Here is a 21,961-nt window from a genome sequence, read left to right as displayed (position 1 = left end):
AGTTGTCTAGATAATGTAGATAACTTATCCAAGTTGCCTAGAAATGGTAAACAACTTATCCACCTTACTTAATTACTGTAGATAATTTAGCTAAGTTCCTTGGGTAATAAAGATGACGTTTCCCCGTTCTTAAACAAGTTTATTAACTAATCAACGTCATTTAGATTGTGTAGGTGAGTCATCTATGCTCTTAAATAACTTTGTTAACTTATCTAAATAAAATGGATGCAATATCAACGTTATCTAAGTAATGTTGAAAAGTTATCCACGTTATTTAGATTATGTAGATAAGTTTATCAACTTCTTAGGATAAAATTGAAAACTTATGCACTTATCCAAACTATGAACATAATATAGATAATTACCTACATAATCGAAATAATGTAGATAGTTAATCTATGTTATGAAAATATTGTAGATAACTTAGTCACGTTGTGGAAATAATTTAATTTATCCATATTATCTAAACAATGAAAACAACTTATCTGCTTTATCCAAAATTATCAAATACTTACAAATTTCCTTTAAAACCCACTGTTGGTCCTTTTTGACTTCAACAAAGCTTTTTCATAGGAACAAATTAGCATTTCCACTTTCCATCTCTCTTCCTTTTGTTCTCCTCTCTTACGGTTTGTGAACTGCTAAAAAATTCACTTAATATTTTGATGTGTGTAGATGAAAAAATATAACGATTTTCGGAGCGGTTTAAAAACATATTTAGCCCATATTTTCTAAGGGTTACTTGTGGGTTCGTTAATACCAACTTTCTGTGTCGAAACACTTAATATCACAAACAAAATTTTTAGTTTATTCAATATTTTTTTTTCGATTTTTTTTATTTAAAAGACAAAGCTAAGGGACTCCAAGAGTACGTTGATCCCCCCAATTCCTCTATCACAGCCAAGTAGCTACACCCCCTTCTGAAACACATTATACACAATTTGTTTTTTATATGTGGAATTTATTCTCTCCATTATAAACTCTAGATGTTGTAGTTGTTGTTATATATGTGTATTATCATCAATATATTTGGGGGTCAAATGAATTTTCAGCTTTTCTCCTACACCTGTGTAAATCACAATTTCTGTGTTTTGGTTTTTTTTTCATAATGAAGAGAGTTATCTTTTCATTTCACCATGTTGTTGTCTATCTACTTCTCGTCTTTAGTTGGAATTTGTTTTATTTTGTTGGCTATTATTGTTGTTGCTATCTATAGAATTGTTTAGGGGTTCCCAATTATTTTTCTTTTGACCATACTATGCAGATGTCTGATGATTTTTGTTTGTGCTGACATGTGAACACTAAAAGAAAGGTAACCAAGACCTCTTTTTGGTATCTATGGCAACTAAGAAGAAGGTTGGCATGGGACAAATCAAAAGAGAGAAAGGGATTTAAAAAACTTAACTCATACATAATACGGACATATGTAATGAAAAATGAAAAGAAAAACACGAAACACAAATCACAAAACCTTCTATGAAAGGTCATTCATTATTTCCTTACCTTCCAAAACTCTACACATACCAAAGGTAGTTCCAAAGGAACTGGCCATGCGTAAGTCATATTGCTGCACCTCATAACTTTCTTCTTCTCCCTCTTCCCTTCATCCATCCATCTTGATTCTTATGTATGTATTAGTTAAGTTTTAATAACAAATCTCTGGAGTTTTTCTTTTGTGTCACATGTTTGGCCATATCGTTTAATTTATTGGATCTATCATTCGTTTACATTTGTACTGTCACAACAGACGAGACCTTTCTAAACCTCTCTCTGTCTTAGTCTAATCGCCCTCTATATTGTTCCACATAATATCCATAACATTTATTTTAGTATAGTATTTTGTGTTTATGTTGGTAATATATATGGGGATTTCTATAACATAAAGTAAGTGTTATTTTTTTTTCTTTTATACTAACTAAGAATAAAAAAACAACAACAAAAACTTCATAGAACACTGAAATAAAATTGCAATTTTTAGTTGTAGAATAGTTCACAAAGTAGACTAGAATTATAACACAATGTTTTTGCTTTTTTTCAAATAATTTGTTTAGTACACAATTTCCTGGAATACAGGAAAAAAATTATTTCGAATAAGAAATACGCTCCTTAACCCAATTCGAACTTGGTGTTCGATTTTTCGAACAACAAAATAACATAAAAAAAAATAATTGAATAAAAGAGGTAAAATTGCCCCTTAGGTTCTGGAATAGAAGCGTCTGTAAGAATTTTTAGTACACAATACGAAAAAGAATTGTAACAATAATAAGAAATACCCTCCTTAATAACCTTCAGAGAATCTTAAAAGAATTTTATATTACTAAGGCGTATACATACTGTTCAACGTCATACGCAACCCAAGACTATTTTTTATATTTTAAATAATCATACGCCACAGGTTTCCACAAGATATGGACAATATCTAGGGACGAGTGAAAGCAGTCTTCACAAGTAAAAAGAATCGTTATAGACGAGCGAAATCTGAAACTCATGACCCCCGAGGATCTGCAAGAGTTCCGTCTGAAACAATCCACATAATATTAAAGGCCTCTGAAGAAGAAATTTTAGAGACTATATTCGTTATGCGAAATGGAGTCGTCACAGAAGGATAAGCGGATCTGTACTGACTAGCGAAATCAGGAATCTGTAGGCGAAAAGAGTCGTCGTAGAGGGCAAAAGGAAGTCCTTACAGAAATAAGCACCCCAGTGCCCCTAGGTTCTGGAATAGAAGCGTCTGTAAGAATATCCTATGAGTTAAAGATCTTATGACTATCTTCTCTATAGCAGAAGCCGTTGGAACCGTATACTCTGCAAAAGACACCATTTTAGGCATCCTTTCTGCAATATTCTTACAATAGAATCTGTTGGGCCATCAAATCCTTAGGTGATCAATTAACTCTAGAAAAGAGGACTGTAAGTCTGTATAATAGAGTCCTCTGAGATTGTTTTTTTTTTGCTATTTAAAATAATTTTTAGTAAACAATTTCCTGGAATATAGGAACAGATTAAATCCGTAAAAGCAATATCACAATAATAAGTAAAAAAGTAAAAATATTCTTTAATAAATCCACGTCTTGAAGGGTCACAAAAAATATTCTTTAATAATTCCACACCTTGAAGGGCCAAGTAAAAATATTCTTTAATCGATCCACGCCTTGAAGGGCCAAGTAAAAATATTCTTTAATCGATCCACGCCTTGAAGGGCCAAGTAAAAATATTCTTTAATCGATCCACGCCTTGAAGGGCCAAGTAAAAATATTCTTTAATCGATCCACGCCTTGAAGGACCAAGTAAAATATTCTTTAATCGATCCACGCTTTGAAGGGCCAACTAAAAATATTCTTTAATCGATTCACGCCTTGAAGGGCCAAGTAAAAATATTCTTTAATCGATCCACGCCTTGAAGGGCCAAGTAAAAATATTCTTTAATCGATCCACGCCTTGAAGGGCCACGTAAAAATACTCTTTAATAAATCCACGCTTTGGAGGGTCAAGTAAAAATATTCTTTAATAAATCCACGCTTTGGAGGGTCAAGTAAAAATATTCTTTAATAAATCCACGCTTTGGAGGGTCAAGTAAAAATATTCTTTAATAAATCCACGCTTTGGAGGGTCAAGTAAAAATATTCTTTAATAAATCCACGCTTTGAAGGGCCAAGTAAAAATATTCTTTAATAAATCCACGCATGAAGGGCCAAGTAAAAATATTCTTTAATAAATCCACGCCTTCAAGGGCAAGTAAAAATATTTTTTGATACATTCACGCCTTGGAGGGCCAAGTAAAAATATTCTTTAATAAATCCACGCCTTGGAGGGCCAAGTAAAAATATTCTTCAATAAATCCACGCCTTGGAGGGCCAAGTAAAAATATTCTTTAATAAATCCACGCCTTGGAGGACCAACTAAAAATATTCTTTAATAAATCCACGCCTTGCAGGGCCAAGTAAAAATATTCTTTAATAAATCTACGCCTTGAAGAGCCAAGGAAAAAGAACTATAACAATAGTAAGAAATTCCCTGCATATTAATCTTCAGAGAATATTAAAATAATTTTATATTATTACGGCGTATACTTACTATCCAACATCATACGCAACCCAATAGTAGGATTTTATATTTTTAATAATCATACGCCACAGGTTCCCATAAGATAAAGGCAATATCTATGGACGAGTGAAAGCAGTCTTCACAGCAGCAAAAAGAATCTTTACAGACAAGCGAAATCTGAAACTCATGATCCCCGAGGCTCTGCAATAGAACCGTCTGAAACAATGTACAAAATATTAAAGGCCTCTGAAGAAGAGGTCTTAGAGACTACATTCATTATGCGAAAGGAAGTCATCACAGAAGGCAAAGGGGGAATTTCTAAGTCGAACGAAAGACAGTTACAAGTCAGTATTGTTAGAAAAAAATCAGAAATATTCAAATATGAAAGAATATCCTATGGATTAAAGGCCTCTGAAGGATAGGTCTTGGGTCTATCTTCTCTACAGTAGAAGCTTTTGAAACCTTATACCCTGCAACAGGCACCTTTTAGAGTATCCTTTTAGAAGTAGACGCTTTGGTAGCATAAAATTCTTAGATGATCAGTTAATTCTAGAAAAGAGGACCCTGAGACAGTACAGAAGAGTTCTCTGAGGTTCTCGAATAGAAGCGTATGTAAGAATATCCAATGAATTAAAGATCTTAGTACTAATTTTCTCTATGGCAGAAGCCGTTGAAATCACATACTCTGCAAAATGCGACGTATACATACTGTCCAACAGCACAAAAACAAACTGAATTTAACGCACATTTCGTAAATGCAGAAACTGTCGTCTGGCAAGGTAAAATTAAATGCAGATCTTAATGCAAATTTACGCTGCCGTCTGTCTATGGTAAAATCCATAGTAAATGCCCTTCTGTAGAGGCCTCTGTGATCTTCCATTTAATGCCTTTGTGTCCATCTAATCTGTGAAGTTCCTTAAACCAAAAACTCTGTAATAGAATCCTCTGGCATCAACTAACGTACTGTACTTAACGAAATAGAGAACCATCTTGGCTTATCTACTCGGTAGTCCTTTGTAGAGGATTCTTCACAATGTTGGCCTCTGAGGACATATACCTTTATACACAGGATTCCGCGGTAATCTAATCTAGAGAAAAGGCTTCTATGCGATCTAATCTACAACATTTGACACAGTGGAAATTTACGGTATATAAGGAGCCTCTGAGATCAACTACTACCTAATAGAGGAATCTTGGATCGTCTACATTGTAATCTTTCATTTCTTCCTCATGGATAGGATTCCTTTCCTAAAAGACTCGGATCAAGGACAATAGTGGTGCAAAAACTGTATAGCCACAAGGATGAGGATACAAAATGCCTCAGTTACGAGACATTTTCTTGATCTTTGAACACCGATAAAAGGGCATTCCTGATACGACCTTTAAAACGCAGAATATATTTTTCGATATAATCTTAGAGTGTTTCCATACAATTCCTCAAGAGTCTGTATCTTCAATGTTGTTTTAAAAACAGTCCTTTGAAACCATAATTTTCAAAACGTATACTTTTTGACATACACAATACGCTACCCTCGACGGCCCAACTACATTATTATTAATACTTATACGGCACCCTATCTTCGAATTGACACATTACAAGTTTTGACGCATAAGGCAGGCACTAAGCAACAAATAGAGAGAATTGGAGATCTTTTCTTAGTTCGGTTTATAGAACAAATGTTCTGTAATGGGCAAGCTAAGAAAGTATCTTCGAATTAGAATAATTATAAGACACATACTTGACCTCCTATGTTGAAAAGGTTTAAGTATTTTTTATAAAGAAAGTTTTTGGTTCGAACTCCACAATAAAATAATAAAATTCTCAAATTACGAGAATGTCAACTTATTGGTCTAAGAACCCTCATGTTTCCAATTAACGAGTATTTTCAGATAAATTTAACAATGAATTTTAGTTTGTCATTAAATGCCACCGCCATGGATTTCCAAAGCGAAGGTGGAGACACCATTTCATCATCCATTCTTGGAATATTTGCAAACAATTACTCCAGAGTCTCTCTAGCGTCTCCATCATAAGTATTTAATAAAAAAATCTCTGAAATGACTATTTTCAAAACGTATACTTCTTAACATACATCATACGCTCCCCTTCACTCCTTTACTATGGTATTATTAATACTTATACGCCACTCTATTCTCAAATAAAAATATTCAAAAGTCACAAATCCTTTTGGGGAATTTTGTCTAATTATATTCCGAAATGAGTCGAATCCCACAAGAAGATGGCAAAAAATAGATCCTCAAGATATTGTTGTCAACATAATTTTTCAGAGCGATTTTATGCCTTGTTCATAATGACGGATCTATTCGTTGTTCGAGCCCAAATTATGTATTAATTACTCCATTTACCATACACAATTCTGAGAGTGAAGAACGATTTTTGTACATTGTTCAATTTAAATCGCTCTCCGAACAGCTATAAAATATGTCCCATCTCCAACAAATTAGATTATTTATCGGCGTCTCTCCAACGTCTCGCTCAATATTTCTTTAATAAAAATGTTCTGAAACTACTATTTTCAAAACGTATACTTTTTAACATACATCATACGCTCCCATCAACTCCTTCTCTAAAAATATTATTAATAATTATACGCCCCACCATAGATTCAAATAAAAATAGTCATACGCCACAGGTTAACTTTACACACTTAACCTCCTTTTGGGAAATTTCTCTAATTATTTTCTATAAAACAAATTTCCCCCTCAACGTGCCCCAAACAAAATAATGTTGCTATTGTTATTATTATTATAGGGAACTGTCACTAATTGCTTTTGTTGTTATAGTATAAATTTTCATAGCAATGTACAATAATAGTATATCATTAAACCAAAAACAAAAAACCGAATAATGGTGGGCGCCAGTAAATAAATAAAGCGAAAGTAAACTATTTGGTTAAATCAACAACAGCAACAGCAACAACAACAATGTTGAAAAATGTCATTAACTATAAACAACAATTTACCTAATGACCGACCGAGAAAGGCCATGCATGTAAAAAAACACGGCATTTAGTTCAATATCGATCTAATGATAGCAGCGGTGGTGGTGGTCTTGGCCTGACCTGATGATATATGTGGCAACAATTTCTAAATGGAAATAACGAACCGCAACAAGCATGGAATTATAATTAAAATAGAAAGTTTTATACATTTTTAGTGAAGGTGGTGGAGTTATTTTTAACAAAAAAAGGCAAACAGTGGAACCTCAACTGAAAGAAAACATTAGTAGGCTAAACTACCGTACATCGAACTTTTCAACCTCTAAATAGGCAAGCGAAATGTGTTTATTTATTCCATTTACCAATGGAGGGGAACATTAATTTCTCCTATATTAGAGAATAAATATTTTTTGAGGTTAGTAACCTGTGCTTGAACCATTGAAGGGAGGGGGAATGTAAACAAAATATAATGAAGGATAATTAATTGATATCGATACACATTAGAAGGAATAATATTCAAATATTTAATTAGGAATAGTTAGGTTCATTTGGAACAAATTCTGGAAAAAACTTTGGAACAAACCTTGTTCCTAGAAGGATTTTTTTGTATTCTTCTTGGAACAATAAAAGAACAACAGCTTGTCAATTGACAATAAAGACAGCTTGCGAAAATATGGATTTTAAGGAAATGTTCTTGTTCTTTTCAGAACTCAGTACAAACCTTTTTGTACTTCGGCCTGTCTTCTGCACAAATTCCAAAGAAAGCAAGTTCTGAGATGATGCTTTGATTTCTTCTCTTAAGCTTTCCATCGAAATTTTAGCTGTTCCTCTCAGTTTCTTCACAGGTTCTTTTATAAGTATAAAAAACCTTAATATTTTAATATTAAAATCAGATTTGAGCTTCTTTTATATGAATAAGGAAGCCTCAAAGGTTTTTCATAGCAACACGAGGCCGTAGCGTCTTCTATAGACATCGAATACCTCAACGGGATAGAGGACCCAATGTAGATAACCTCAATACTTTCCCATAGAAGGTATTGAGGTTATCTACATACGACTACGACTCAGGGGCTTCTACAGGAATAAAATATCCTCTACATAATGGAAGTCCTCTTGGTATTTAATACCCTTAGAGACCTCATTATTATCATTATCTTATCTAGATAGATAAGCCACAACGCCTTCTATAGGAATAGAATAATAGATAAGCTCAAGACCTTCTACGGAAAAAGAAGACATCAAGGCCTTTTAAGGGAATAGGCTTCTACAGGAATAAAAGGTCCTCTACATGGAAGATGGAAGACCTCAGAGGCTTTATAGGGATAGAGACCTCAAAACCTTCTACAAAACTATACGAGCCTCAATGTAACCTATGTGGGTAGATACCTCAGCGTCATCTATGAGGATAAAACACCTCAGGGTCGTCTATAGAAACAGAAGACCTCAAGAATTCCATATGGTCTCCTATATGAATGGAAGATCTCAGAGTATATAGAGAAAGAAGAACTCCTCCAAAAGAGTAGAAAATCTCAGAGCCTTCTATGGAAATAGAAGACAGCAACATCTTCTAAATGATAAGGAGACCTCAGGGTCTTCTATAGAAATATAGGCCTTAGTAAATTCTATAGAAATAGAAGACTAAAGGTATTCCATATGAATAGCAGGGTCTTTTATATGAGTAGAAATCCTCAGGGCCTTCTATAGGAATAATAGACCTCAAGGTCTTCTGCAAAAATAGGAAACCCCAGGGTCTTCTATATGACCAGACGATCTAGGGGCCATCTTTATGAATAGAAGACATCAAGGTCTTCTGCACAAATAGTAGACCTCAGGATCTTCTGTAGAAACAGAAGACCTTAACGTCTTCTGTAGAAACAGAAGATCTCAACGTCTTCTGTAGAAATAGAAGATGTCAGGGTCTTCTGTAGAAATAGAAGCCCTCAGAGACTTCTGTAAAAACAGAATACCTTAACGTCTTCTGTAGAAATAGAACACCCCGGGTCTTCTGCATAGGGGACCCTGTATCAATAGATGATTACTCCAATATATACTTTATAAATATAAGACCTCAAGATCTTCTATATGAATAGAAAGACTCGAGTTCTTCTATAGAAATAGAATACTTCTGCGGATTTATAGCAATAGAAAACCTCTATAGAAATAGAAGAACTCAGGGTCTTCTATAGGAATGTAAAACCTGGGTTTCTTCTATAGGAAGTCCTCAGATCCTTCAGAAGAAACAGAAGACCTCATAAATAGAAGACCTAGGGTCGTCTGTAGGAATAGACAACCTCAAGGTCTTCTATAGAAGACCTCTATTCTATAGAAGACCCCTACCGAGGTCTTCTATTCTATAGAAGACCCCTACCGAGGTCTTCTATACTATAGAAGACCCCTACCGAGGTCTTCTATTCTATAGAAGACCCCTACCGAGGTCTTCTATTCTATAGAAGACCCCTACCGAGGTCTTCTATTCTATAGAAGACCCCTACCGAGGTCTTCTATTCTATAGAAGACCCCTACCGAGGTCTTCTATTCTATAGAAGACCCCTACCGAGGTCTTCTATTCTATAGAAGACCCCTACCGAGGTCTTCTATTCTATAGAAGACCCCTACCGAATTCTTCTATTCTATAGAAGATCCCTATAGAAGACCCCTACCGAGGTCTTCTATTCTATAGAAGAACCCTACCGAGATCTTCTATTCTATAGAAGACCCCTACCGAGATCTTCTATTCTATAGAAGACCCCTACCGAGGTCTTCTATTCTGTAGAAGACCCCTACCGAGGTCTTCTATTCTATAGAAGACCCCTACCGAGGTCTTCTATTCTTTAGAAGACCCCTACCGAGGTCTTCTATTCTATAGAAGACCCCTACCGAGGTCTACTATTCTATAGAGGACCCCTACCGAGGTCTTCTATTTTATAGGAGACCCCTACCGAGGTCTACTATTCTATAGAGGACCCCTACCGAGGTCTTCTATTCTATAGAAGACCCCTACCGAGGTCTTCTATTCTATAGAAGATCCCTATAGAAGACCCCTACCGAGGTCTGTTATTCTATAGAAGATCCCTACCGAGGTCTTCTACAGAAGACCCCTACCGAGGTCTTCTATTCTATAGAAGACCCCTACCGTGGTCTTCTATTCTGTAGAAGACCCCTACCGAGGTCTTCTATTCTATTCTATTCTATTCTATTCTATAGAAGACCCCTACCGAGGTCTTCTATTCTATAGAAGACCCCTACCGAGGTCTTCTATTCTATAGAAGACCCCTACCGAGGTCTTCTATTCTATAGAAGACCCCTACCGAGGTCTACTATTCTATAGAGGACCCCTACCGAGGTCTTCTATTCTATAGAGGACCCCTACCGAGGTCTTCTATTCTATAGAAGACCCCTACCGAGGTCTTCTATTCTATAGAAGACCCCTACCGAGGTCTTTTATTCTATAGAAGATCCCTACCGAGATCTTCTATTCTATAGAAGACCCCTCCCTACGGAGGTTTTCTATTCTATAGAAGATCCCTACGGAGGTCTTCTATTCTATAGAAGATCCCTACGGAGGTCTTCTATTCTATAGAAGACCCATAAGGAGGTCCTCTATTCTATAGAAGACCCCTACGGAGGTCTTCTATTCTATAGAAGACCCCTACGGAGGTCTTCTATTCCATAGAAGACCCCTACGGAGGTCTTCATTCCATAGAAGACCCCTGCCGAGGTCTTCCATTCTATAGAAGACCCCTACCGAGGTCTTCTATTCTATAGAAGACCCCTACCGAGGTCTTCTATTCTGTAGAAGACCCCTACCGAGGTCTTCTATTCTATAGAAGACCCCTACCGAGGTCTTCTATTCTATAGAAGATCCCTACGGAGGTCTTCTATTCTATAGAAGATCCCTACGGAGGTCTACTATTCTATAGAGGACCCCTAAGGAGGTCCTATATTCTATAGAAGACCCCTACGGAGGTCTTCTATGCTATAGAAGACCCCTACCGAGGTTTTCTATGCTATAGAAGACCCCTACCGAGGTCTTCTATTCTATAGAAGACCCCTACCGAGGTCTTCTATCCTATAGAAGACCCCTACCGAGGTCTTCTATCCTATAGAAGACCCCTACCGAGGTCTTCTATTATATAGAAGACCCCTACCGAGGTCTTCTATTCTATAGAAGACCCCTACCGAGGTATTCTATTCTATAGAAGACGCCTACCGAGGTATTCTATTCTATAGAAGATCCCTATAGAAGACCCCTACCGAGGTCTTTCATTCTACGAGGTCTTTCACCCCTACCGCGGTCTTCTATTCTATAGAAGACCCCTACGGAGGTCTTCTATTCTATAGAAGCCCCCCTACTGAGGTCTTCTATTCTATAGAAGCCCCCCTACTGAGGTCTTCTATTCTATAGAAGCCCTCTAAGGAGGTCTTCTATTCTATAGAAGTCCCCTACGGAGTCTTCTATACTATAGAAGCCCCATACGGATGTCTTTTATTCTATAGAAGCCCCCTACGGAGGTCTTTTATTCTATAGAAGCCCCCTACGGAGGTCTTCTATTCTATAGAAGCCCCCTACGGAGATTCTATTCTATAGAAGCCCCCTACGGAGGTCTTCTATTCTATATATTCTATCCTATATGTCATACGTTATGGTGAACCAAGTAGATTGTTAACCACAATTAACGGGATTTCATTATTTAACAGCTATATTAATGACAGAAATATAGAACTCAAAAACAGATACATGTATGCCTCTCATATTCGGAATTATGGCCTCTAGAAAACGGACAGCCACGTAAAAATGTTTACACTTGCCTTCAATGATTGCAAGATTTATATGGGTGTGGAATAATGTAAAGGACGAAACTTTTGACGCTGTCCTCATTAATTAATATATTTTGTAAGACGGGTTAGTAATAGTTACCTTGGAATGTCACAAATATTAGTTTAAAGGTGAGACGTTCGTATTTCAAGCTAAGTGTTAGCTCGTAGAAACAATTGATTTCGGTTTTACCTTTCTATATTTTACAAACTTTTGGGTCAAAATGCAACCCAGCCGGATTGAGGCTAATATTTTCCATTTTCAACAGAAGTACTTATAAATCTTTTAAATACGTATACTTTTTAATATAGAAATGACAATTATACGCCACCCTGTCATCTTAATTAATATTAATTATATGCCACAGAGTCTTCTTTCATAATTTCCTATGGATTTATTAAAACCAAAACTTTAAAATATTTACTATAAAATTAGAATCCCAGTGGATTGGAAGGTTTAAATGGTCGCCGTCAGGACACACACTTTAGCACTTGGCTATTGCATCTCATATTGCTGGTATTTTGTAGGTAACACAAAAATTGCTGAATAATTTGTAAGTCAGAACAGTAGACAATTCCATCGCAAAAAGGGCTAGTAAGAAGACACACCTGCATTAGTTCAATGCTTTCCCAATATTGAAAAAAAAAACAAAATCTTAAAAAAGTAGTGACGACATTTACAATAAGAAACCACATGTTAAAAAATATTCCGATTTACAGTACAGTACTTCTTTTAGTTAGAACTAGATTTTCCTTTTAGAATTAAAAAAATATATTTTATTAATTTAAATTCCAATATTTGTTTTAATGTGGCTCTAATCAAGTCAACCATTCACAACGTATACTTCTTGACTCTGATGTGTAAATCATACGTCACCTAATTAATATAATTAAATTAGTTATACACCATGGGGTCTACTCTCATAATTATTTTAATAAATTTCTTAAAAGCATACCATTTTAAGGATTTTTAGACAATTTTTTCTATTCTGAGCCTTTGCTATATCTGATATATCAACTATAGACATATTTTTTAAAATTTTCAAACCTTCTCCCCCCTTATATTAAACCAGATAAGCTCCTTTTTCTTAAACTATGCCTGGAAATGTGTACTATATATTATTATTTTATTTATTGCTTTAAATTCATTCATATTATTTTCTTAATGCATCAACGCCTCACCAATATATACATAAATATTTATCTATATGTCTACTAATACCGACTAACTAACTAAAATGTATGGTTTGTAGTATTTATGTTTTGATAAATGTTATTAACATTTTCATTTTTATGTTCCTTCTTCGTTGTTTTTTTTTCGTTGTTAAATGTAACACAAAATTCTCTCTTAACAAAATTCCAAAATTCTTTAACAAAAAACCAAATCCAGAAACGTAATAAGGCTCCTTTAAAAGTATTAATTTTAAAATTATTAAAATTATTTTTAAAATTTTAATTTATTTTTGTTATTTGTTATTTTTTTAAATATTCAATATTTAAATCAAAATAATGGAACTTATTTTAAATCATTTTCCTCCACAAAACCATCGTAGATACGATATGATGACGAGGACGAAGATGAAGGTCCACAGCCGGATCCCACACTTGAACAGGGTGTGCCTATACCTGTTCGAATGCAGGGCAGCTTCCCGCCGGAATTGGCCTCCACTCCTCTCGAGGATATCGATCCCTTCTACAGTAATGTACTGGTAAGTAGAAACATTTTTATAAAAAATATACGCCAGAAGAAAGAATGTTTTTGAGGAATTATCGGAGAAAAAATCGGGAATTTATTTAGTGTATATTTTGAGAGATGTTCAGAGCTAAAAACGTGTATTTTTTCAATATATATTTTTTTAAGAATATTTTCTCAAAAACCAAAATATAAATTATTTTATGAATTTTCTGACCCTATTTTTTCTACAATATATATTTAAATGAACTTTTTTTGAATTAAAATTAATAACCAATTTCCCCTCTCTTCTTCCTTTTCCTCTTTTCCAGACATTTGTAGTAATAAGTAAAGGAAAGGATATTTTTCGTTTTTCTGCCTCAAAAGCAATGTGGCTGCTCGATCCATTCAATCCGATACGTCGTGTAGCCATTTATATTTTAGTACATCCCTTATTTTCGTTATTCATTATCACCACTATTCTAACTAATTGTATTTTAATGATAATGCCGACAACGCCCACGGTCGAATCCACAGAGTAAGTACCATTCCAAACTAAAAACTCAAAAAATACTCAATATACGAATACACATAATTTCTATAATATTTATAAAAAAAAACAAACTATTTCCTCCCCCAAAATAAAAGTTCATAACTACTATTTGTTAGTTATATTGGTAGTTAATTAAAAAAATAACAATTTAAGAAAATTTAAGTTTTTTTATTTTATTTTGATTTTATATAATTAATTTTCTCTTTATAAATTTATTTATTTTTAAATATATAAACAATATATTTTTTCTTGGTAATTTAGGTAAAACTTTTTAATTTCTATTTTCTTGAATATTTTGAAAAAATATTTAATGATTTTTTTACTAATGTATTTCTTGGTGTATTTTGATATAATGAGAAAAAATATATAAAAAATATTTTTTCGACTTCTTATATATAAAACAAATGTAAAACCCTCCTTCAAGAAAATAACAAACCAGAGTAATTTTCGAAACAAAAGAAAAAATACAAGCTTAAAAATTTGTCAAGGTAAAATCCACTCTATTGTCTCTATCTCAATATAGAGCATATCTAAGGTAAATAACATTTTTCCAAATCTTAAAAAAACACAATAAATTGTAAATCTGATCAGCTTACTTAGTTGTCATTTGCTTTTAAAATCAACAACTAAATAGTTTTTTCATAAACAAGTTCATGGTATTTGTCCAAAAGCGTGTAAATTTCTTCCATCGTCTACAAACTTCATGTAAAATTTCAATTTTCTAGAAATTTATTAAAAGAAATGTTAAAAAGTAAAAAAAAAACTAAAGCTCACATTCATTGCATTGACATTTTTTGAAAGATTCCAACGATTACTGAATTATGACTCACAATACCTTAACCTTAATATTTCAACTTTACATAACTGTATTATGACCTAAAAATCAGGACATTTATTGAAGCAGGGCTAATATTTGTAAGGGTTTAGCTATAGTTTCCCCCACCCCAAATTTATTGCAATTTCCAGCACCTTAAAAAACACCACACTCCAAGTGAGAGAATCTGCGCGGTATTCTGGTATTCAAGCCATTAACTTCACAAATAATAAAGGATTTTTAGTGACCTCTGACAAACTGAGCATGAACAATCATTATTTGGAAATCACATACTCCTTACTTTGCTTTTAGAAACTGGAAAAGGACAGAAATAACGTAAGAACGTCCGCCTTGCACTTAGAAGGTCTGCAGTTTAATCCCTGAGCGGAAAATCAAAATTTTTGGCAGTGGCAAATCTCCTTACATTCCCCGAGTATTTAAGCCATGAAAAATATCTCTAAAAGTGGTATCGTTAACCAAGCCGTTCGGACTCGGCTATAAACGGTAGGTCCTATATCAATGAGCGAATATGAATCGGGTTGCACTCTTTGATATGGGAGGATACTCCTTTGTTCATTCTGGGATGTACTGCTTGCTCAACTACCTGATAGATTCGTTGATCCAGAGGTTCTCACTTGTACCTTTGAACCTATTTCTCAGATTATAAAAATCTCTCCGAACGTGTCTACCCACTATATTGCGAGAGGGATGCTCACTGCTGCAACACCAAAGCATTCAAGGAGGTCTTCTGTCATACATAGAAGATCTTAAAGGGTCTTTTGTCGTCCATCGAATCCTCATAAGATCTTCTGTCATCCATAATGGACCTCGAGAGGGCTTCTGTCATTCATAGAACAACTCTGTCGCCCACAGAATACTTAAAGTGGTTTTCTGTCGTCCATAGAAGACCTCAAGAGGTCTTCTGTCGTCATAGATAACCTCAAGAGGTCTTCTGCCATCCATAGAATACTTCAAGAGTCCTTCTGTCATCCTTAGAGGACCTCAAGGGTTCTTTTGTTCTTAATAGAGGACCTCAAGAGGTCTTCTGTAGTTCATAGAAGTCTGCTGTCGTCCAAAGAGGCCTCAAAAGGTATTATCTCGCCCTTAGCTAACCCCAAAAGGACTTCTGTCGTACATAGAAGACTTCAGCATGTCTTCTGTCGTCCATAGAATACCCCAAAAGGTCTTTCGTCGTCCACAGAAGACCTCAAGAGGTCTTTTGTCGTCCATAGAAGACCTCAAGAGGTTTTTGTCGTCCATAGTAGTCTTAAAAGGTCTTCTGTCGTCCATAGAGAACCTCAAGGGGTTTTTGTTGTTCATAGAAGGCCCCAAGAGGTCTTCTGTCGTCATAGAAGACCTCAACGGGTTTTTTGTCGTCCACAGAAAACTTCCAGAGGTTTCTGTCGTCCATAGAAGACCTCAAGATGTTTCTATCGTACATAGAAGACCTCAAGAAGCCTTCTGTCGTCCAAAGAAGACTTAAAGAGGTCTTCAGTCGTCCATAGAAGACTTACAGAGGACTTCAGTCGTCCATAGAAGACCTCAAGAGGTCTTTGTCGTCCATAGAAAACCTCAATAGGTCTTCTGTCGTCCATAGAAGACTTAAAGAGGTCTTCTGTCGTCAATAGAATACCCAAAAAGGTCTTTCGTCGTCCATAGAAGACCTCAATAAGTTTCTGTCGTCCATAGAAGACCTCAATAAGTTTCTGTCGTCCATAGAAGACCGCAAGAGGTGTTCTGTCGTCCACAGAAGCCTTAAAAAGCCTTCTGCCGTCCATAGAAGGCCTAAAGAGGTCTTCTGTCGTCCATAGAAGACCTCAAGAGGTTTTTTTCGTCCATAGAAGACCTCAAGAGGTCTTCTGTTGTCCATAGGACCTCAATAGGTTTTTGTCGTCCATAGAAGACCTCAAGAGATTGTGGGAGAGATGCTCACGGCTGCAAACCATTTTGCTGTGTGATATTAAAATTGTTCGTCACCTCATGCAGATGGTCCACTCAAGAGGTCTTCTGTCGTCCACAGAGATCTTAAAGGGTCTTATGTCGTCCTTAGAAGTCGTTCATAGACGACCTCAGGAGGTCTTCTGTCGTCCATAGAATACTCAAAAGGTCTTTCGTCGTCCACAGAAGACCTCAAGAGGTCTTTTGTCGTCCATAGAAGACCTCGAGAGGTTTTTGTCGTCCATAGAAGTCTTAAAAGGTCTTCTGTCGTCCGTAGAGAACCTCAAGGGGGTCTTTTGTTGTTCATAGAGGGCCCCAAGAGGTCTTCTGTCGTCATAGAAGACCTCAACGGGTTTTTTGTCGTCCACAGAAAACCTCAAGAGGTTTCTGTCGTCCATAGAAGACCTCAAGATGTTTCTATCGTACATAGAAGACCTCAAGAGGCCTTCTGTCGTCCATAGAAGCCTCAAAAGGCCTTCTGTCGTCCATAGAAGGTCTAAAGAGGTCTTCTGTCGTCCATAGAAGACCTCAAGAGGTTTTTGTCGTCCATAGAATACCCAAAAAGGTCTTTCGTCGTCCATAGAAGACCTCAAGAGGTCTTTTGTCGTCCATAGAAGACCTCAAGAGCTTTTTGTCGTCCATAGAAGACCGCAAGAGGTCTTCTGTCGTCCATAGAAGCCTTAAAAGGCCTTCTGTCGTCCATAGAGGACCTCAAATGGCCTTCTGTCGTCCATAGAAGACTTAAAGAGGTCTTCTGTCGTCAAAAGAATACCCAAAAAGGTCTTTCGTCGTCCATAGAAGACCTCAAGAGGTCTTCTTTCGTCCATAGAAGACCGCAAGAGCTATTCTGTCGTCCATAGAAGCCTTAAAAGGCCTTCTGTCGTCCATAGAAGGCCTAAAGAGGCCTTCTGTCGTCCATAAAATACCTCAAAAGGTTTTTGTCGGCAATGAAAACCTCAAGAGGTCTTCTGTCGACCATAGAACACCCGAAAAAGTCTTCTGTCGCACATAGAAGTCCCAAATAGAGGACCTTAAGAGGACTGCTGTCGTCCATATAATACACCAAATGGTCTGCTGTCGGCCATAGAATACCTCAAGAAGTCTCAGGCTGGTGTGATCGGGTTTGAATATTCTTTGACTGCTTAGCGCTGACACATTGGCGCCGCATGGCTTACCACAGACCGGGCTATCGCTTCATAAGAGGTTAAAAAGGTGAAGAACAGTGTCAGTGGATTAGCGGCGAATCATTCCATATTCCTCACATGGAAGAACTGCACTACGTCATCGTCGGTAGGACGCGACGTCTCTACGAATTTTAGACTTCTTATTTCTGACTTCCACAAATGACTGGCATCCACAAATATAGTTGATTTCGTAACGTTTCAAACACGTATGGAGGAAAGTCTTCTCTATATCCTCGAACAGCTTTGCATGATTCGATAGATCAAGAGCCACCATGGGCTGGCCTGTTTGTGTTCAGACCTCCAGTGATATGTGTGGATATGGCGTGTAATGGTGTACATTTTCCGGAAACCATTCTGATGTTGAACGCCTGGATTCGTCTCGCCAGCATCCCTTCCTGGCATCTTCTGCCGTTCATAGAAGACCTAAAGAGGTCTGCTGTCGTCCATAGAAGACTTAAAGAGGTCTTTTGTCGTCCATAGAAGACTTAAAGAGGTCTTCTGTCGTCCATAGAAGACTTAAAGAGGTCTTCTGTCGTCCATAGAATACCCCAAAAGGTCTTTCGTCGTCCATAGAACACCTCAAGACCTCAGAACCACCCTGCCACCCTTCTAAACTCTTCCCAGGCCTCTCGTACAGTATGGGTGGCTAACGATAGATTGTGGATACTTGGTCAATACTCAAGTCCTGGTTCATTTAGTCGCGTAAGCATTACCATTGACACTCCGTGTGGCCTAACGCTTTAAATAATTTCGCGTTCCGGATGACGTCTGCAACATTGCACACAGTAAATTGTGGTGGTACATCCTCGTCTGGGAGGGCTATTATACGGTGTAACACACTCCTGCTGCTGTGATGATGTCACGGAAAATTCTCTCAGTTTCCAGGGAATCTGAGGGAATGAGCAGGCCTCTGAAGAGGTGATTGGTAAATTCTCTGAAACCTTGCCAATCAGCTTTTCGATGGATGATAAAAGTGCGGCGGTCAGAGGTTATGAAGTCGGATAGTCAGTTAACAGAGACAATGATCGTAAGGATGATGGTCTGAGCCAAGGGAAGTGGGAGTGGTTGAGAAGGGAGTGGTTGCCATGACATATTAGTTATGAGGCCGGGTGACCGGTCCTCTTATCTTCTTATCCTCTTAGGAGCGTCTTTGTTCACAGTGTTCAATGTGGAGCTATCAAGTTCCTCAACCAACGCTGTACCTCTATGGACATTGTCAAGGGAGGAATGCTAAAGCTCATGATGAGCATTAAAGTCATGATAGCACCAGACGGCACAACTATTCATCGGCGGTATGTATACATTAAGCAGCTCTACCTTGGGATTCCCACAACTTTCTGTTACCCCCCTACATTCCATGTATAGGCCACTAGAGTCAAGCTCAAGCGAGATTGGTATGTAGTGGACAGACTGATGTAGAAGAAAGGCAAGTCCTTCTCCTCTGCTTCTTGTACGATCCTTCGGCAAAGCTTTGCAACCATCACAACGTTGCAACCTACAATTTCACTGAGTTTATTAGAGAGACCTTTGCAACTGAATTGCAGGAACGATGCATATTTGGGGTGCTAAACAACAACATGCGGACGGCGGGTGTGTCTCGTAATCAGAAATCTGACGACAAATAACAAATTATGATGACATTCATTGGCATTACTCTCACATATTATTTCTGTAAAAAAAAAACATACCATGTAAATGCAATGTAAAAATGTAACAGAGTATTAATAAAATAAAAAACAATAACAGAAAAATTTTAATGATAAATTTACAATGGTTTGTTCTTCTTAGAAAACATACTCTAGCGTAGTACCAATATAGGTATACTATTTCGTAATTATATTTTTTATATATAGAAATAATTATTGTGAAATGTAAAATAATAGTGAAATATATTAGTAGTTCAATTAAAAAGTGGGTGAGTGATTATAATGCGACTGTTAAGCCTTAAAATATGGCTGCTAAGATGTGTAAATGAATGATGACATTACATTAACGCAGTCTGAGTTTGAAATGCCCTCTTTTATTGGTCGTGGTGTTGAATGACCACAAAAAATCAGACCGCAGAAAAGAAATCAGACAATAGGGAAAATATGTACTGTCTTCTTAATAGGTGGTACGTGAATAATTAAATACAACTCGTAAATAATAATAAACACTTTGAGAAGAATTTTAATAAGTCTAACACGACTATCAAATGGTTGAAAGGCAGTTGAAGAGTATTTCATCACTTCTATAGGACTAACCTTACCGAATAAACCAGTATTTTTTAAGAACAATAAGTCTAGGAGGGATGTTAAGGATTAAAGACTACTCTGCAGAGTTATAATATAATATACCTGTCAATTATTTACCTTTATCAATTGTGGTATATCATTGAAGAGTCTTCCATCAATCCTTAACATTCCTCGTACACTTAAGTTTTGCTCTTGACTCCTAATAAATTCGACAATACTAAGGACGACGACACATATTAATGTGTAAAGCGATACTCTTAGGTATTGAGAAACGACCTTTTAATCACTTGCCCACTTTTATTGTTTATTCGTAATAGTAAATCTCCATTTATTTATAAAATGTAAGAAAATTATTTAAAATTGTAGCTACAAGAATGTAACCTTATTAAATACTGTATCATGTAGTGAAAAAAAAAAAACGATTTAGAAATTATAACAAAAAACTGAAAAAATTATACTGTACACAAAAGAAAACTAAAACTGTAAACATTTTCGAACATTATATGAAACATAAAAACTATTCTTATTTAAATATTATTTGCAAAATTACAAAAAAAAATTATATTAATTTGAATAATTATTGTAGCAAAGTGTGTAGTGTCGTTGTACAAAGAAAATGCTAATTCAAAAGGTAGAATAACAAAAATATTTAACAAAAAAAAAAAAAGAAAATAGTTTGAATTAATGTAATAGCTTCGTTGGCGAACCAAAGGCATAGAAATTGTAATACCAAATACTAATTAGTAGGTCAAGCTGTCTGATGGGTAAACTACACCACCACAATATAATTGTGTTCCTCTTTAATGCTGAACAAATCAAATTATTATTTTTTTAATATTTTATTTCAGCAAAAATTTTAGATAATTGAAAAAATACAGATCTATTGATTCAAAAAATTATAAGAGAACAATATTGACAGGTTTTAGCTTGTCTTAAGGAAAATTGTTCAATGGGAAGAAGCTGTAAACTGTCTATTTTTTTCTTTTTTTTTTGAGAATATTGAAAATTGATTATTAGATCTAGTACTAAGGAAAAACGACATAAACAAAGGCAAATACATACAACCCAGCTGATTGAATATAAAGTCAAAACAAATGTTTAAATATGAATTCTCCACAAAAAAATAAAGAAAATATTTGACATACATAACAAAGTCGAATTCCCCGATAACACTATCTTATTCATTTGCCATGCTTTAAACTGAGTATTTTTTTTGGGAATATTGAAAATTGAAGTTAAACCTGTAGTGGGATTCTCTAACTCGTTTTTTGAGTTACCGGAAAAAAAACGGTAAAATTAAAATGTTTATAATTTCGGTAATTAAATATGTTTGTCGATAAGTTAGCGTCGAATAAAAATTAGTCGTAAACTTCTACCGATAGCAAGATTGTTGTCAACTTTTATTTAAAGTTTTCCTTCATAATTTTGCGTTTTAATTTTACCAATTTTTGTTGGTAACTCAAACAATGAGTTTGAGAATCCCACTATTGGGTCACATTTTTCGGGTTACCGACAAAAGTCGATAAAATTAAAACGCATAATTATGAATGAAAAGTTATTCTTAAAGTTGACAGCTATCTTGATAATCGTAGCACTTAACGACTACTAAATTTTGGGCGCTAAATTACCGGAACATTTCGTTTGTTACCGAAATGATAAGATTTTTTTTTTTTTGCCTTACTAAGGCGAAGGTCATTTTATAGTGATACTAGCACACCCGGGTCCGCGTTGCTGGTCCGTCGTAATG

The 21,961-nt window shown here is 35.7% G+C and overlaps 1 protein-coding gene across 50 annotated transcripts in view; it reads left to right on the top strand.

Annotated features, from left to right (window-relative positions):
- Window positions 1-21,961, top strand: part of para (sodium voltage-gated channel paralytic) — a 329,221-nt gene that overhangs the window by 100,362 nt on the left and 206,898 nt on the right. For all 50 annotated transcript variants that reach the window (XM_073974080.1, XM_073974083.1, XM_073974066.1 and 47 more), the window contains 2 exons: window positions 13,373-13,528; window positions 13,824-14,029. In XM_073974080.1, coding sequence (XP_073830181.1) covers window positions 13,373-13,528; window positions 13,824-14,029 — 362 coding nt within the window. The remainder of the gene's footprint in view (window positions 1-13,372; window positions 13,529-13,823; window positions 14,030-21,961) is intronic.

This window comes from Musca autumnalis, unplaced genomic scaffold (assembly GCF_047663935.1).
Source record: "Musca autumnalis isolate F117 unplaced genomic scaffold, ASM4766393v1 scaffold_3, whole genome shotgun sequence".
NCBI classification, from domain to species: Eukaryota; Metazoa; Arthropoda; class Insecta; order Diptera; family Muscidae; genus Musca; species Musca autumnalis.
Note: the sequence above shows the minus strand (reverse complement) of the source record. Positions and strands in the feature narration are given on the sequence as shown.